Here is a 19,538-nt window from a genome sequence, read left to right on the forward strand (position 1 = left end):
GGAAGAGGTCTGTTGGGAGCATGCGGAGGGTGAAAGAACTCCAGACTAAAAGAAGCCGAACATCATTACCCCTCTTTTTAGGCAACAACCAGAGATGGGTGTCATCGTGGTTAATAAAATATGTTTAATGGGGCTGCATTTGTATTTACTGTGATTACAATTTAATAAAAACATTATAAATTGATAATTAGGCTATATAACGTTTCCTTTTCACGTTATTCAAAACAGCGAATAAATTATAAATAGAAAGTGACTTTATTTATATACATTACATATTTTCGTCAAAAAAAGAAGACACAATTTTATTGCAGACTGCTCTAAACGCCTCTACTGCATGATAGAGGTCTACACGGGACCAAAAATTCGAAAGTTGGATCCAGCTCGTGCGGAACCGACAAATGTCAGCAGCTACTATCCAGAACCGACGGAGAACATACGCTATTTGAAAGCTGGACCCGATCCCGTCCGGGAAGACACGAGTGCGGTTGTCAGAAATCAAGAGTTCTAATTCCCGAATCAGAGCTGCGCTGTTACATTGATACATTTTCTGCCAAGTGTCTTTTGCTTATTTTAAGTAATCTGGCAACCATGCTCACGCGCTCACTCCAGTCCACATGCACCGCAGATGAACTGAAAAACATACAAGCTGGAATTTAGCGGTCTAAATGAAAGCGTCCTTCAGCCTTTCAGATCGGTCTGTGTTCTGTCCTGAGATCTCGACTATGTTGTTTGCGATTTGGATCGCTGAATAAATGCACTTAGCTACTCAAACGCTTATGTTTTAATAGTAATTAGTGGAATTACTAGGAATTTCACTTATTTACACTGATATTTTTCGTTTGTTTTATCTGTTTTCATAATGTATACAGAAAGATTGCATAAGTCTTTGGTATTGATTTATATAATAAAAGGTATATAATAAATTAGATGAGGTAAAATATGTGTCCACATTTTATTGAGTTGTGCTTACTGGAGAATACCTGAAATGCAATACCTGAAATGCAAATGCAATAGTACAGTCCTGGCCAAAAGTTTTGAGAATTACATAAATATTGGAAATTGGAAAAGTTGCTGCTTAAGTTTTTATAATAGCAATTTGCATATACTCCAGAATCTTATGAAGAGTGATCAGATGAATTGCATAGTCCTTCTTTGCCATGAAAATGAACTTAATCCCAAAAAAAACCTTTCCACTGCATTTCATTGCTGTCATTAAGGACCTGCTGAGATCATTTCAGTAATCGTCTTGTTAACTCAGGTGAAAATGTTGATGAGCACAAGGCTGGAGATCATTATGTCAGGCTGATTGGGTTAGAATGGCAGACATGACATGTCAAAAGGAGGGTGATGCTTGAAATCATTGTTCTTCCATTGTTAACCATGGTGACCTGCAAAGAAACGCGTGCAGCCATCATTGCGTTGCATAAAAATGGCTTCACAGGCAAGGATATTGTGGCTACTAAGATTGCACCTAAATCAACAATTTATAGGATCATCAAGAACTTTAAGGAAAGAGGTTCAATTCTTGTAAAGAAGGCTTCAGGGCGTCCAAGAAAGTCCAGCAAGCGCCAGGATCGTCTCCTAAAGAGGATTCAGCTGCGGGATCGGAGTGCCACCAGTGCAGAGCTTGCTCAGGAATGGCAGCAGGCAGGTGTGAGCGCATCTGCACGCACAGTGAGGCGAAGACTTTTGGAAGATGGCCTGGTGTCAAGAAGGGCAGTAAAGAAGCCACTTCTCTCCAAAAAAAACATCAGGGACAGATTGATCTTCTGCAGAAAGTATAGTGAATGGACTGCTGAGTACTGGGGCAAAGTCATATTCTCCGATGAAGCCCCTTTCCGATTGTTTGGGGCATCTGGAAAAAGGCTTGTCCGGAGAAGAAAAGGTGAGCGCTACCATCAGTCCTGTGTCATGCCAACAGTAAAGCATCCTGACACCATTCATGTGTGGGGTTGCTTCTCATCCAAGGGAGTGGGCTCACTCACAATTCTGCCCAAAAACACAGCCATGAATAAAGAATGGTACCAAAACACCCTCCAACAGCAACTTCTTCCAACAATCCAACAACAGTTTTGGTGAAGAACAATGTATTTTCCAGCACGATGGAGCACCGTGCCATAAGGTAAAAGTGATAACTAAGTGGCTCGGGGACCAGAATGTTGAAATTTTGGGTCCATGGCCTGGAAACTCCCCAGATCTTAATCCCATTGAGATCTTGTGGTCAATCCTCAAGAGGCGGGTGGACAAACAAAAACCCACTAATTCTGACAAACTCCAAGAAGTGATTATGAAAGAATGGGTTGCTATCAGTCAGGATTTGGCCCAGAAGTTGATTGAGAGCATGCCCAGTCGAATTGCAGAGGTCCTGAAAAAGAAGGGCCAACACTGCAAAAACTGACTCTTTGCATAAATGTCATGTAATTGTCGATAAAAGCCTTTGAAACGTATGAAGTGCTTGGAATTATTTCAGTACATCACAGAAACAACTGAAACAAAGATCTAAAAGCAGTTTAGCAGCAAACTTTTTGAAAACTTATATTTATGTAATTCTCAAAACTTTTGGCCACGACTGTACATTTCTCAAGTGAAAACAATCATTACGATTATAATTTTTTTAGAAAAAAAAAAATTATGAAATGAATGACGAAAATTTAATTGACTAAAACCTGGCTAAAATGCTCATACAGTTCATTGAATAAACAAAAACGAAACAAGTTTGTCTAAATATGATAACAGAAATGTACATTTGAGTGAGGCTAAGAATAAATGAAAAATTGCTGACAAAATGAATACTGCTGTATGGTTAACTAATAATAATCTTATTGCTAAAATGTCATGTTTTCATTGACTAAAATACTGTATACGTTTTCTTCGACTAAAACCAGGCTAAAATGTTGAGACTTTTAGTCGACAAAAACTTGACTAAAACAAAATAGGATAAGGTTGACTAAATATGATAAAAAAATAACAAGGACATTTTAACAAGGGGACAAATAGCTGACAAAATGAACACTAGATGGAAGGACATCTAAGAGGGACCTCATTTGTGGCTGCAGCCTGTGAATAAAATATAAAATATTATTTATTTAATTAGTGATAATTTAATATATGCTTATATAACCCCCTCCTATGTATTGAAGCATATTTCTGACACTTATGCTTTTGGAACTTATTTTGACATACAAATAATTATGATGACAGATGGGGCAGCTGTGGCCTAATGGTTAGAGAGCTGGACTAGTTACCGGGTCATCGATTCGAGTCTCGTTGCTGGCAGGACTTGTAGGTGGGAGGGAGTGAATGAACAGCGCTCTCTTTCACCCTCAAAACATGGCTGAAGTGCCCTTGAGCAAGGCAACGAACCCCCAGTCGCTGGATATATAGCTGCCCACTGCTCCGGGGGGTGTCTCACAGCTGTGTGATGTGTGCACTTGGATGGGTTAAATGCAGAGCACCAGTTCCGAGTATGGATTACCATACTTGGCAAATGTCACGACTTTCACTTTCACTAGATTATTTCCTCCAGCAGAGGACAGCACAGTCCACTTTCTGAATAAACTAGGCTTTGAACGAGCCAGTATTTTTACTCTACAATTCATGAATAAAGTTTCGTTGTGGGTTTTGGTGTTAAAATACTATAAAAACCAACAGAGAAGATGAAAACATTTATTTGAAACCACACTGATAATCATATTTTTTTTATATCAATTAATACAATTTATGATATGTAGGCTAAATATCCCTAACTATTATCCTAATCTTTTAAAATGGCTTTATAATTTCAATGTTTTTTTTTTTGTTTTTTTTTTACATATTTAACTCTGATCCAACCAATAAAACATCGCATGCGTTGCTAATGTCATTACTTGCACTGGCGCTTATATTTAACCTGCATTTAAAGAGTTAAACAAACTACGTCATCAGACTTCCCAGCCTGTCGGGGGCGCTCCCGATGTTACAATAAACATATTCCCCGTAAATGTGTCTCTTAAACTTTTTGGCCAAAGTCGTTTTGTCTGCTTGCTCCTTAATGTAATAAACGCTTATCACACATGTAGAATGTTGCCCCAGTTTTGAAAGAAGTGGATAGCTTCTTACAGAGGGTGGGGCGTCAGAGGTGTTCTCACGGCATCAAAAAGGTTATGTCGTAAAGCAGAATGTCGTAAACCAGGTGCGGAGAGGGGCCTGTTATGGGGAGGGGGTAACCGGAGGGGGAGAGGGGGCTCGATCCGCGAGGCAGCGTTCAGACACAGTGCAGGAATCATGGCGGATGGCCCCAGGTGCCAGCGCAGAAAACAGACACAGCCACGACGCAACAACGGTGAGTCCCACCGGCTGAAATCAGATCGCACAAACAAGATTGAAGGGGAGAAAAGTTGTTTTAAATTGTCTCCGGTTGTTTTTTTTCTATCTTTGGACTAGTTTAATGACTACTTATGAAGTCACGACTATGGGTGCGGGCTGGGCTGTCCCAGTGTGCTGCACCGTTATACCTGAGTCTGCCCGGACCGTTATACGGAAGGACGCGCGTCTCGTGCACCCGCTGCGTGTGCGGTAAACTATTTCGATTCAGAGTTCGTCCTGGTCAAAAACTTGAGTGAATCAAACAGTGCCGCACTCATTCAAAACTACAGTACTGATACAATGCTAAAGCATAAACATTTATTGCATTTAAATGACGACTCGAGTGGGAATCTTGACAGTTGTTGGTGCCATAACGCCGATTGCTCTCAAATCTAATTAAACATTTAAAAGGACAGTTCATCACAAAAAATCTGTTATCATTTAACATGTTGTTTTTAAACATGTTTGTCTAGGAAATGTTCAGCAGAATGACAGTTTCAGTCACCATTCACTCTCATTGCAAAAAAATGGTTATATAAGTGAATGATGACAGTCCCTAATATAATTGGAGAATATGCATTTTTGGGTGAACTGTCTCTTTAAGAGCGTCCAGCCCTTACTCTTAAAAGCGAGCAATATTTAGCTGAATGTTATTTCTAGATTTTACAAGATAATCTTTTTATTTATTTAATACCAAAAAACACTTTGCCATATTATAAAAACTTTTTTTCTAATTAAATATATAGCTTTTGCCAATTCCTCATAAGTGCAAAAAATGTTGCATTCTGCATGTTGCATTGCCAACAAATGAATGTGCTATCTTACATAAGATTTATTAAAGCAATTTCAAAAGTTCATATTGCTGTCATCCACTTCTTATCTAAATCCACGCCCAACACTGAATAGATGCCGACTTCTAGGTTGAGGTCGCTTTCTCTTTAAAAAACCTTTCCGGTAATCCTGTAACGTTAATTTTGTCCGCCGTTCAGTTATGAGCACCGAGCTACCTTTTCCTGTGCGTGCGTGTGACAACGAGCGCGGATCCGCTTGCGACGTAATACGCTCAGGAGCCGTCAACGTGTTTACCTGAACGGTGAGGAGACAACGGAGCGAGCCAATGTCCTCTTTTACCGTTCATCGCACTCCTCGCGTGTCCGGAGCCGTGATTGCACAGGCGGTGGAGGGGAATCGGTGTGTAAAACGCGATCTGCCCGAGCGAAGCGCGAGAGAGGCGCCCAGCACAAATGGCAACTTGTGCAGGTAACGTTAGAGAGAGAAGATGGTGTTTGATTGCAGTCGTGCATGTCGTCCGCATCGCTCACACCGATGACCGATGACCTTTTACTTGGCTTTCATCCACTATTGAGTGATATTTCGCTGTACGCTCGTTGCTAGAAAACAGGTTGCTGTGTTATATTTTTACGTTTCGCGCAGGAGTCCGGTTTCAGCAACCCTGAAGTGGCTCGGAACGAAAGATTTAAGCGCATAAGGTGGTTGTTAGTGGTGCTTTCCGTCGTATTACTGGTCAGAAGTCAAACAGGTCGATTTTTCCGTAAGGTATTTGTGTAATGGCGATGTGGACCGTTATTTGCTGCAGTGAGGGCGGGGCTGCTGCTCGCGTGAGTCGGAGACGAGCCAGGTAGGATAGGTGACGAAACACCTACATAGGTGCTTTCACTGGTATTTTTTGAGTAATTACGGTATTTTAACATATATATAAACGCGAATTAAACTGTTTTATGAAGAATTCTGTTTTACAGCACACATACTTTGTACGGAAACAAAGGTAACAGTATTCAGGTCTAGAGAGGCGCTGATTCATTGTGTCCGCCGTTACTGAGCGAATTCCCATTGTTTTGTCTATGTTGAGGTCTGTTTTGGATGTTTCTTGTGATAGAATATGCTTATTAAATGTTATAAGAATACAACGCGAACGGGTTTTTTATTTATTTTTTAATTTTTTGGCGCAGGCGGATGTATTGTCTGAGCTACGGCTGGGTGTGACGTCGGCACTAGGAGGAGCACTGATGCTGCTGAGACTATTATTTTCATTCCTCGCGCCGCTGCTTCTCGCGCTTGACATGTTCACTAGACCTTGAGATCTTTAGGGCGTTACATCACGGAAATGAGGTCACGGGGTCTATTCGAGACTCGTTTTCATTGGTTCAGTTACTCACGTCTGTAAGAGACATTCCACAATAAGTACTGTAGCATCAGCTGTCATGTGTGTTTCTCTGTGTTTGATGTGTATCAGTCCTGCAGGTGTGAGTGAATGATGGTAGGAAGCACATGGGATTACAAGAATATATATTTTGCATTTTATACTTGCATGCACACCTCGAGTGAGATACAGAAAGACAAAACAATGAGAGACAGATAGTAGTTGCTTTGGGTTTTTGTTATGTTTTAAAACGGGTCACTTTGTTCCCCCCCTCCCCCACTCAATCTTCCTGACCCTCAGTCCTTTCCAGACCCTTTGACCTTTAAAGCCACACATGTTAACATATAGCATTTCTGTCTGGTCAGGATGGTTCTCTTGTTTTAAGAATTCACCGCCTGCTTTCAATTCTCTTATTTATTTCTGCTAGTGCGTGCATGTTTATGTAGTTCACAAGGAAACACATTTGTATAATGCCATGGATATGAGTCATATGACATAGGTATGAAGGTGGTTTATGAGGACACTACCAGTGTCCATGTAATTCAAAAGGCTTACAAAACTAACTAAAATTGTGTTTTTGTTTATTTTTTGAAAATCTAAAAATGCACAAAGTTTTCTGGGAGGTTTAGATGTAGGGTTGATGTAGGGGCAAGAGAAATACAGTTTGTACAGTATAAAAATCATTACACCTATGAAGAGTGAAACGCTTATTGTTTGCATTTCATACAGATCTCAATAAATATTTGATCATTAACAACACACAATTATCTGAAACAGTTTTATGGTAATTTATATGTCTTGTTAATATTATTATTATTATTATTATTATTATTATTATTATTATTATATTTCTGATAAAGAAGAATATCCAATATAAGAGGCGAGGTGAATTAATTTTTTCAAAACAATATAAAAAATAGCCTTAATGTCGATTTACATTATAAAAGTGAAGTACATTGTAATGCATGTGTTAATGTGTGTTGTTAAGGTATGGTGAGAATGCATGTATGCGTGGGACAAATACAAACACCTGTAGCACTGAGCTCTTCTCAGACTTCCCTGTTGATGGAAAAGGGATATGTGAGGGCATTAAAGATCTTTTCAGATTTCACTTGGTGTTTGTGGGGGGGCTTGTGACTGCTGAGCATCTCTTTTTGCATGCTAATCTCTCCTGGTGGTTTGCCGCCTCTTTGTACGGCAGGGGGAAAGTTTCTCAGGGTAAAGGGGAGGGTTTTTCTCTTTCTGTTTTTAGGGTGGGGGAGGGTTGGGAGGGACTTCTGTTTGTGTGAACGAACAAAGCAGAAACATGTTGGTGAAAAATATAAAAATATAATTTATTCCTGTGATGACAAAGCTTTAAAAAAAAAGTAAACAAATTCCCTCCCGATCTCAATTTGTACAGCTGAGTCTTTACTCATTTTCAAGAAACATCTAAAGACTCATCTTTTTCGACAGCACTTAATCAACTAATACTAGCACTTTTCCTTTTCTTGTCTTTCCATTTATTAAAAAAAAAAAAAACCTGGCTATGCGTTCTATACTAGACTGAGACTTGTCATGGCTCTTGTATACTGTTGCTGTTCTATTGTTGACCTGACTGCTTCTATTGTTCTCATTTGTAAGTCGCTTTGGATAAAAATGTAAATGATTAAATGTAAATGTCAAAGGTCCATGCTCTTCTGTGCAACACACTCAGTTGTTTATTTGTGTTTTCAGTTGCTGATCCTTCGGAATATCAGGTGTTCCTATTTTAATCTGTACTTGCTTGAACAAAGTCAGAGTTTCTATGTGTGTGTGTGTGCATATGGTGGCAGGTGCACTCTATAACAAGCCAAATCACCTCATCCCAGGAAATGTCACACGAAATGGAGGTTACCATGGTGACCTGAATGTGTTGATTATGAGGTCACACTTGAACAGCTCTACCTGCCAGCAGTGTAAACTCAACCATAAAGAGGGCATAAAGAAGTGTGTGTCATTTAGCGTGCACCAAAAAATAAAAACTTTCATCATTTACTCACCCTCATGTCGTTTCAAACTTTCTTTCTGTGGAACACAAAAGAAGATGTTCTGAAGAATGTTCATGCTGCTAGTTTCCATACAATCATACAATGAAAGTACAAAGTGTCCAGAGGCTGTCAGTTTCCAAAAGAGAAACAAAAAGCAGTATTTTAGTGCTTCTGATACAGTAGATTTGTGTGAAGAATAGAACAGAAATTACACACACACACACACACACACTCACATCAGAGATGAGTTTTCCAGTACCTCATAGGCTTTTGCACAATTGAAAGGCATTTTAAAACTAGTGCTCTCATATTTAGCTAAATTATCCATATGTCAAAATCTGTGTAACAGTACTATTAAAAACACTTTTAAATCGTCCCTTTGTTCTCTATTGTGTTTCTGATGATGTCATACAGCTGGTAAAAAGCTTTTCTGGGCTGCAGGAAACTGATCTAAAATTAGCTGCACTTCACTTCCTGTCTTCAGGGCACAGATTCTACCTTCTATTGTACATGTGCTCATATATTTCTGCATGTGAGCGTGTGTGTGTTTACATGTTTGAACCCTCTGTATCAGCTGTTACTGATTACAGACACGTCACCGCTTTAACGGAACAAACAAGTGTCCTGTTTGCAAACACATGCACATGTGTTTTAACAGAATTAAACATGGCCATTAGTGCAAAAAGAGTATGAATATCTCTGTGAACACCTGTGATCCTAAACTAAACCACTCCTTCTCTCGCTCTCTCTGTCATGAAGTGAGGAGTTTTAGCAGTGTGCCAGAGGCAACCTCAGATTCAGATGATGAAGACAAACTGCACATTGCAGAGGAGAACAGTATTGCTGACGATCCCGACCAAAAGTCCTCAGTATTCCAGCTCGAAGCAGCACAGCAGCTCTCTGAAACATGCACACAGAATGGTGAGTAAAATAAGAGATTATTAACTTGATGCTTTTTATTTATTTATGTTGGTTAGTTCAGAGCTTTGAAATAAACCATGTAAACATTTGTGTAATAGACAAAGTTGCAAGAATAAGAGTGACTAATGCTTGACGTATAACACATCTTACCATAGCATGGCTTTTGTGCTGCAGAATCTAGTCGCCGCACTTGTTATTGGATAGGTGAACTTTTCCCCTCATAAGGGTGCGGTATTGAGGAAGTGGTGTTTCTGAAAGTTTATTGTAAAAACAATTCTTTGGTTTCATGATCAGAACAAAATTATAATGTTAACTGGTTACCTGTATTAAACAATTGAAAGGTTTTTACATTTTCTTCTAATCTTCAAAAAAATGTTTTGGGTTTCTTATCCCCATAAACAATAATAAAACAACAGTTAGAGCAAAATTTAAAACAAAACTTAGTGTCATAAAGCTAAGTGATTTCATCAAAACACTTTAGTAATTAGTTATTTTTTTCTTTCAACAGATGGCAGCCTGGGGCCAGATACTTTAATAGAAGAAATAAGGGTCAAAGGTCAGTTTAGTGCAAAACACTCACAGAGCTCTTATGGATTTATTTATTTGTAGCTAATTTTCTTAACCTTTTAGCAGTTTAAAGGGGGGGGGGTCAACATTAGTTGTCGAGAATCAGAGATGGTCTGCAGATTTAAAGCATTCCAAGTTGACAGATTTCACAGAAAATTGCATAGTGTATGATGGGCATGAAGATTTTTCAGCTTCAGATTTGTTTTCATCCAATCAGAAGATATCAGAAGTGTTTATTTTGAGCTGATTTTAGAACACAAAGGTTTTTTTTTTTTTCAGTTTCCAATGAGGTGCATGCTCCTGCAGAAATGTAGCTGTAATATGTCTTGTATGGACAATGTTTTTGTGAACTTTATAAATCTATGAAATTGCATAAAATAACCATTATGTTGACCATGAAAGTTCAGGCAGTCTAGGAAGCATCAGTCCTGATAAGATCCAGCATCCTCTCCTCTCAAAGTGTCTGGAACAATGACTGAAATTCAATTAGATGCATTTTAAATGAATTTCTATCAGGGGTAAAAACATCTCTGATTACGACACACTTGCTAGATATCTAAACCCTTTGATTTCAGCAATCCACAGGATGGGCCAGATATTGAGCAGTGATCTGAATCAGCAGTAAGAACACCAAAGATTTTTGAATGATTTTTTTTTTTATCTCTACGGCAAAAAATCTGTATGAGCAGAAAATCATAATTTTCAGTTCTGGCATGCACAGGTTTGTGAAATGACTGTGCAGGTCATTTCAAGGAACAAAAACCTAAAACAGGAACTGTTTTTTTGTTGCATAATCAGATTACATTGCTGGTGCAAAACACTCATACAGATGTTATGGATTTTGGTTGAGATAGTCTGCAGATTTGAAGCATTCCAAGTTGACAGATTTCACAGAAAATAGTGTAATGTATGATGGGCATGGAGATTTTTCATCTTCAGACTTTGTTTTCATCCAGTCAGAAAATATCAGATGTGTTTGATGTTTTGAGCTGATTTTAGAACACATTTTGTTTTCAGCGCATGCTCCTGCTCGAGTTCCAGAACAACTTGAAAGTCTGGTAGTGTTTGATTCTCAGTCATTTGGTGTATGATGCCCAGTTTTTCTCTGTAATTATTTACAAAATCGACATCTGTATGATGCCTTGTGCTTTAAAATCTGTTCAGATTTTAGAAGTCATGAACTATATTCCGCCTGGGTATTCAGATACAGAACAGAAAACAACAGGGAGCTTTGGATGTGACACAAGTTTTCTGTTTCAAACTCAAGTTGCTGAGAACTGGGGAAGGTTTGGCTTCTTTGGGCACTTTGGCCTGCTTGTCATGGAAAGAGCTTGAAATTACTTTAGTAAAGAGACAAGTAGCTGGACTGACATGTCTGTGAGGGTGTGCTGGGTTAGCATGGCTGGATCAGGTGTGTGTGAGCTCATTCCTCTCTCTCAGGTCATTATTCATTCGTAATGCATCACCTGGTCCTTACGGGCCTCCGTAGCACATAGGCGTGGGCCATACTGCCCCACTTCCCAGTCAAATATAATTACAACTGTAATTTTATAAAACTCCTACATTACATCCAACCCAAAAAATCTGTGTCTGTCTGCATATTAAATTTCGATTAAACCCAAAGTGTGGTTACTAAACGCAGTTGCAGTTAGGTTGTTTTTGTATATCAGTACGTGTAGGTTTCAACCCAAAAGGCAAATATAAATGCAACCACAGGAAACAGCTGTAATTGGAAAATTTTTACCAGACACCAATGGTAAAATGCGAAGGTGTCATGATCATAAACCCTGAACAGCTGGAGCACCAAGATGAACATCAGCTTCTTCCCTGATCAGACAAATAACCTGATTAAAACCTGACTTGAATATTATATTATACGTATGTTTACTCCTCCTGTGGACAAACTTGGAAAAAAGAGTGAAAAGCAGATTGCTCAGAAGCAATTTAACAGATGTTCAGATACATGACTTTTCACTGTAGGCTATTCAAACATTGTATGAATCTATTCTAAGACAGTTGGAAGCTTTATTAAAGGCAAAACACCTTAATAAAGAAAGATTTCCCAGGTGTTCACATTATTTTCTCCAACAGTTGTATTTCATGCTGGAGCAGAAGCTGAGAAAATGGGATTTGTATGTGTTTTAGTTGATCTAATTTGCCTGTGTGTGTTTGAAAGAGGAGTGTGTCACTGATGAGGAAGAGGGTGCTGATGATGAAGTGGACGATGAGGAAAAGCAGTTGGAAACGGAGCACGTTTACTCAGACGTCCCAGAGGAGCCTCAGAGAACGCCAGAGCGAGGGGTCCACGATGAGAACGGTAGCCACCAAGTTTGTTTTTTTGTCTTTCTTTCAGTTGCTGTCAGCTTTTTTCTCTACAGATTATTTAACTGTTCATATGTCTGTCAGGTACTCCTGACGCATTCCCGCAGCTGCACACCTGTCCGCACTGTTCCCGCGGTTACAAGCGTCACACATCGCTGAAGGAGCACATTAAACTACGCCATGAGAAGAGTGAGGACAACTACTGCTGCTCCCTCTGTAGCTACACCTTCACCTACCGCACGCAGCTCGTCCGTCACATGACCGCACACAGACACATCCGGGAGCAGGTACAGCGCTGCTCTCATACCTTCACGATGTTCACACCTCTGTGGAGGAAATCACTGAAAGCTTTTGTTCACAGTCACATATTGACTCAAACACTTTCAAACAATTGCCTTTTCCTGTCTCTATCTCTTCTCAGCGGACTATTACTCAGTCAGGCGGAAACAGAAAGTTCAAGTGTACAGAATGCTCCAAGGCTTTCAAATACAAACATCACCTAAAGGAGCACCTACGCATACACAGTGGTCGGTCAAGTACAGAAATTATTTTGCCAATGGATGTAACTCTAGTTTATGTCTTTGTAAACTCAGGTTAAAGGGATAGTTCACCCAAAAATGAAAATTCTATCGTTATTTACTCAAACCTCAAGCTGTTGCAAACCTGTATGGTTTTCTTTCTTTTTTTTTTTTGAACACAAAAGATTTGAAGAATGCGGGTAACCAAATATTGAAAATATATATATATTTTTTCATATTATGGATGGCAGTGGGGACCAGCAACTGTTTGGTTAACTACATTCATCAAAATATCTTCTTTTGTGTTCAGCAGAAGAAAACCTCATACAGGTTTAGAACAACTTGAGGACGAGTAAATGATGGCAGATTTTTTGAACTATACCTTTAAGGCCACTTTTAACTTTAGGTTAGTGTTCATTATTAACACCATTTGTAACCTGAGGCTATGAAAGCCTGTTTCACATAAGGGTTAACCCTGCTTTTTGCCAATTTTATAAAGTAAACAATAACTATGCAACAGACCACCAATCATGAACTAAAAAATACTTACCTAATTAAATATTGATGAGCTTTGTGCAGTTGCAGACATGTTCATGCTATTTTTCTATTTTAAAAAAAGTAACTAAAAAAAATAAATTGTGAGAAAGTTCTGTAAGAATATTTTATTATAATTAGAATGATTTCTTATTCAAGTATGAACAGTATAAACATCTCCTTTTAATAAATACAAAATGATATTTGAACTTTCCTTATTTATTTGTAAGAACTGAGCACTTTATAATATATACATTACCGTTGGGGGCCTGTAAGATTTTTTTTTTTTTAATGTTTTTGAAAGAAGTCTAATGTTCATCAAAGCTACTTTGAACCATTTAGTGTTCAAGCAATTAATGCTGAATAAAAGTGTTCATTTCTCTCAAAAACTTATCTGACACCGATATCTGGAACTACATTTTCAAATTAATAAGCTTCTTTATCGCTGTGTTTATCCAGGTGAGAAGCCCTATGAGTGCTCTAATTGTCAGAAGCGTTTCTCACACTCGGGGTCCTACAGCTCTCACATCAGCAGTAAGAAGTGTGCGAGTGTGACCCCTGCGGTCAATGGCCTTCCTCGCACACCTGGAGTGAAAACGGCTCTTACTGTTTCTCGCCCCACACACATCCTTCTAAGGGAGAAGACGGACATTACCAACAAGCCTCTACAAGAGCAGCTCCCCCTGAAACAGATCAAACAGGAGCCTGTCGAGCAGCAACCTAAACCTGCGCCAGCAACACCCATGATAGCTGCCGCCACTACCAATGGAGTCGTGGCTCCACAAGGCGTTGTCCAGACACTGGTCCTGCCCACTGTTGGGCTTGTCCAGCCAATCAGCATCAACCTTAGCGACTTACAAAATGCGCTTAATGCAGCAATGGAAGGGAATGTTATTAGGCAGGTGTTGACTAGCACCAATGCAAACGGAACAAACGCTAAAATCGTAGGTCAAGTGCCGGCGCAGGCGCAAGCTGTCGTGTTGCAACCGCAGCAGGCGCAGCCGCAGGTGATCTCTGCCATCTCTCTGCCGGTTGTGGGACAAGACGGAAATGCCAAAATTATCATCAACTACAACCCCCAGCTGGATTCACAACTCAAGGCATTAAAAGTGAACACAACACAGCCCACAGCAACACAAACCAGTATGGCGCAGGCAAAATCTACAGTGTCCGACATCGTACAGCCAAACGTGGTGCAGTTTCAGTCAGTGCAGTCCAACTCGACTGAAACCCAAACATCATGTACCCCGAAACCTACACAGGTAAACATCATTAAACCAGTCCAAGCTGGAAACCTCAGCAAACCGGCGTCTATCATCAAAATAACGCCTGCACAGGCTGCCAGGCTGGTTCAAATGCGGGCGGCACAACCAAAGCTCAGCCAGCAAACTTTACTGCTGGTGAGAAGGGCAGATGGGACACAGAGCCTCGTGGTTCGACAGATACCTGTCACCAATTCCAACACGCAGAGCACTGAGACTAAATCATCCCCGGAGAAGACTACAAACACTCCTCCAGCGGAAGAGGAGACGACTGAAAATACAGGTTCGCTGGAGGATAAATGTGAAAAACAAAACCTGACAGCACCACCAGAAATCAAAATTAAAACCGAACCGGCCTCTCCGTCTAAGATCGAGCCCGAAATGCAGAGTGAGGATGACAAAGAGATGCAGACAGATGAAAATAAAGAAGGAGGGAAACAAACAACAGTGACAACTGAGCCAGTCGTACACTCTGGAACGGTTCACTGTGGAGTCACCTGTGGAGATAACTTCCACAATTACGCAACGTGTCTGCTTTGTGACAGCTCCCTGGGCAAGCGTATGCCTTCGGACTGTGAAGACAGTGATGCCAAAGGGTCGCCCACAACTATATCTCTCTCCTCTCTACTGGATAAGGATAAGAGTGGAGCGGCAGAACGCCTCCTTCCTCTTCTGAAGGCCTACAGTCAGAACCCAGAGCCTAGCGAGGAGCAGCTGTCTCAGGTTGCTAAGACAGTCAGGTTACCTCTAGAGGCGGTCATCAAGTGGTACCAGAAGATGCGCTCCAAGAGGATACTGCTCCAGGCTGCAGGCAACCTGAAAGAAAACAACCAAGAGGTGAGTAAAACACATTTTATGTAATTGTAAAATAGGGCTGAAACAATTATGAAATTTGTCTGGTCTAACAATAAATACAAATCATACAGACACACATAACCATTTAAAACTTTTTTCTTAATATTTTAATTTAGCAAAGGCAGATTGTTGTTATAAATTATATATTTCAAATAAATGCTGTTTTTCAGGTTTTCACAAAAATATTAAGCAGCAATATTCTAAAACGTTTGGATGGCAAAATGCAATTGGAGTACAAATATTGTTTTTATAAAGTGCACCTTAAATCACAGATTATTAAATGAAATAATCACAATCGAGCAATTATTTAATAATCTTGTCAAGCCTAAGACATAAGTTTGTCATTAATGAAAATGATGGGAAAATGATGAGTATTTCCTAAATATATGAATAATGTCTGTCTTCTTCAACAAAGAAAACTACACCATCTGCTGTGCCTGAAGGAATGAGCCCTACTCAAGACACCTGCACTCCCACTCAATCCCTTGATGGCACCTCTGCGGACTCCCAAAATGGAAGCGCCGCTTCACCCGCCTCCCCTCCAGCCAGCGTCTCCACCGATGACCTCGTCATTGTAAAGACCGAAGACATGGAGGAGGAACTGCAGTGTGAACCGCTGGATCTCTCGCTTCCAAAGTCCAGCTCCACTCAAGCCAGCACCACAACTAAGCTGCCGGTCTCCACCCAAAAGGAACCACTTAACCTCACCTGCCTCAAGAAGCAACCGCTGCCAGGCAACACCATCTATGTGACGCAGGCCGGCACGGGTCCACTAAACATTGTGACAACTACATTGCCAACACTGGTTGCCATAGCAGAGCCAGGAGGTGTTTCGTGCATTGGCACAGCAATATCCGGTAACAAACGAACCATCCTCATCCCTCAGCTCACCTACACCTACACCACCAACCCCAGCGTCAAAACACCTGACAACTCCCTGACAGACACAAAGGGGACCGTGATCCTCAACAGCTGTACGGTAAGCACAACAAATACATGCAAACATTAAGGTCTGGACATACCTGACTCATTCGCTCCATCTTTCTCTTCATCAGAAGGTGGTGGACACCGCTTCGGACTGCGTGTCAGAAGACCAGAATGATGAAGACTCACCTCTAATGAAGAAGAAGAGGAAGACCGTCGGTGGCCAGTACGCCTGCGATCTGTGTGACAAAGTCTTCCAGAAGAGCAGCTCACTGCTGCGACACAAGTATGAACACACAGGTATGGAAAACCGTTCATGAATGACACGTGATTTATAGTAATTGGACACTTAAAAATGTGTTCATGTTTAGATAAGATTATAAACCAAAATAGACTGGTACTTTAATGAACCTTGACTGTTGCTGAATGCTGAAAGCAAAATAAAGTTTAAGACATACTTGGGCAGTGATTTAAATCATTAAGAGAGAGACCTTCAAATAAAAAATAAAAAAATTAAACATTATAAAAAAATAAAATAAGAAATAAAAATTCAATAAATAGAAAAGGAGAGGGACATGCCCTGAAATAACAAATTATAAAAGATATATGAGATGATTATAATAGTAAATGAAAACTAATAATAAAACCAAACTCACTAGCAATTAGCATTAGCATTCTTCATTAAGGAAAAAGATAAAATCTTGCCTCCCTCTGTTCAAACACAATAATTAACCAGCTACCTACAAAGCTCTCAATAATCTACATTTTTTTAAGGGAATCTCAATAAAACATTTTCAACATTTATGTAGCATCTTGGTTAGGAGAAGAGAGAGTCCGTGGAAGCTTTTAATCATGTTCTGGTTGTAAGCCTAGTATCAAGCAATACCTGTTTGCAATGAAGAAAGGCAGAAAGAAAAACCGAAACATATGGTGCAGCATTGCCACTTCCTCTTTACAAATAACATTTGTTTGCAGATGCAGCCAAGTTACATGTTTCTTTATTTAATACCAGGATTTTCAACCAAGAGTCTGTGAATATGTAAAACAGAATTTTCATAGACATTTTTGAAAGATTTTTGATTGAACAATATGATGATAGATCATGTTAACATGTACTTCCTTTGTCCTAACCTCGTCGTATTGCATCATCATTCCAGGTAAGCGGCCTCACGAGTGCGCCATCTGTAATAAAGCTTTCAAACACAAGCACCACCTGATCGAGCACACGCGACTACACTCCGGAGAGAAGCCCTACCAGTGTGACAAGTGCGGGAAACGCTTCTCTCACTCAGGCTCTTATTCTCAGCACATGAACCACCGGTACTCCTACTGCAAGAGAGACACTCATGAGCTGCCGGAGCAGGTCAGCACCTCCACTCCTCCCTCTCAGCTCGACTCGGACGAGAGAGAGAGCGACGGAGAGGAGGAAGAGGGTTTGACCGCTCTGGACATGAGCGATATCAGAGTGGTGCGAGTGGGAGAGGAATACGAGGATGAGGAGGAGAGCTGTGAAGAGGAAGAGCAGGACCAAGGACGTGAGGAGCAAGAAACAGAGGAAGGAGGAATGGTGATGGAGGTGGATCTCGGAGATACTGACACTTTGGAGGAAGAAAACGTTGAAACGGAAGATGCTATGGAGACGGAGGAGTCAAAGGAAGAGGAAGCAGTTCTCACAAATAAGGAAGACAACACAGAGATGGCAACTGAGGACTGAAGGGTGAACGCTCTTTTTCCTGTCACTCATGTGCGACTAATGAAAGAGGTGACGAGCTCTTCATCTTAATCTTACAGTCGTCAGTTGCTATGAAAACTGTGTCTCAGCTCTTTACTGTGTATAAAACCCAGGTGTGCCTGATTTACAAAACAATATTTCCTTGTTTTAAAAAAAAGAAAGAAAAAAAAAAGAGAGAGAGAAACCGAAACTCCAACTCAACTAGACTTCGCAGGACTTCAAAGTTTCAGTTGTTTGGCTTTGTTCCGTTACCGAGCCGCTGAATTATTGGTAGGTCGAATTATCAGTGTTCACGTGTTTTTGTTGCTCTGTACAGTCAGATTTCTATACCTTTATATTTGCCAATGAAGTTTACGAAAATCAGTATTTTAAAGTTTTGAGAAACAAAACTAAATTCTGCACTGCAGGTATAACTGGTTTACTTACGGGGGTGATTCTCATGAAAACTGTCAAGAAGGGTCATATTTCACTTGAGAAAAAAAAAAGAACATTTTTATTTTGCATGAAGACAATGAAGCCTATTTTTAAAACCATCACAGATATTTTTTAACGAAAAATTTTTATTGTCTGAAGCATTTAAGAACACCTGCAAATAAGCACTGATTTTAATTTATGCCATAAAATGTTTTATTGATGCTTATTTAAAATTTATATATATCTATATAGTGTCCAAATAGAATGGTTTTTATTCCTGTGTTACAGTATTAAATCAACTTAATTGTGAAAATGCTCAATCCTTAAAGTAGACTATTTTCTTAATGCAAAATAAAATATTTTTCAACTCCATTTTTTTTTTGGGTGAAATATGACCTGGACATTTCTTTGTGAGATTAACCACAGATACTTAATGCCTCAAGTTTAAGATACCATTCAGTATTTTTTCTTGTTAATCAGGCAAGATTTTGGTAGCATTGCCTCATTTCCCCATCTGATTGTTTATCTGCCTTATGAAGGAAATTAAATTGCACTTCACTATTAAGAGCTCATTTATAAAAAGAAGAAAAATGAGTTAATTATGGTAATATTCATAGGAATGCTTATCATTTAAACTGGTGACTTGTAATGAACTACTAAACTGAATGATAATTCAAATTAGTCTCAAATTCTATTATAATAAGCACTCCAAAATATTTGTCAGTAACTGTAATGTTTTGAAAACATACTTTTCACGATCATGACACCATACTAAAAAAAAATTAGGGAAAAAAGCGTCAAAAGGCAGTTTCACCTGTTCTTTCATTGATCTTTGCGTGGCTTTATGTTGTAATGTGTCAGTCTGTGTTCATAGGAGATGCTCTAAGGAACTGCACACCCACAGCCTTATGCAAGACCACTAAGCTGTAAGTGCCATTTACAAGTATTAACATAGTGCTCCACAGTCTAGATTTT

At 39.7% G+C, this 19,538-nt stretch overlaps 1 protein-coding gene across 5 annotated transcripts; it reads left to right on the forward strand.

Moving 5' to 3' along the window:
• The first annotated feature begins 4,167 nt into the window (after positions 1-4,167).
• On the forward strand, positions 4,168-19,192 carry LOC132154576 (zinc finger E-box-binding homeobox 1-like). 5 transcript variants are annotated; one of them, XM_059563188.1, is made up of 11 exons: positions 4,168-4,321; positions 9,274-9,435; positions 9,944-9,991; positions 12,179-12,319; positions 12,409-12,611; positions 12,746-12,851; positions 13,836-15,475; positions 15,909-16,472; positions 16,549-16,717; positions 17,575-18,179; positions 18,308-19,192. In XM_059563188.1, exons 1-10 carry the CDS (start codon positions 4,264-4,266, stop codon positions 18,129-18,131), a joined length of 3,648 nt encoding a protein of 1,215 aa, XP_059419171.1. In that variant the 5' UTR covers positions 4,168-4,263; the 3' UTR covers positions 18,132-18,179; positions 18,308-19,192. The 5 variants fall into 5 exon arrangements, with proteins under 5 accessions (XP_059419171.1, XP_059419170.1, XP_059419172.1 ...); XM_059563187.1 differs by having other exon boundaries at positions 17,575-19,192; XM_059563189.1 differs by having other exon boundaries at positions 16,552-16,717; positions 17,575-19,192.
• The last annotated feature ends 346 nt before the right edge of the window (positions 19,193-19,538 follow it).

The sequence above is a fragment of the Carassius carassius genome, chromosome 12, assembly GCF_963082965.1.
Source record: "Carassius carassius chromosome 12, fCarCar2.1, whole genome shotgun sequence".
Lineage (NCBI taxonomy): Eukaryota > Metazoa > Chordata > Actinopteri > Cypriniformes > Cyprinidae > Carassius > Carassius carassius.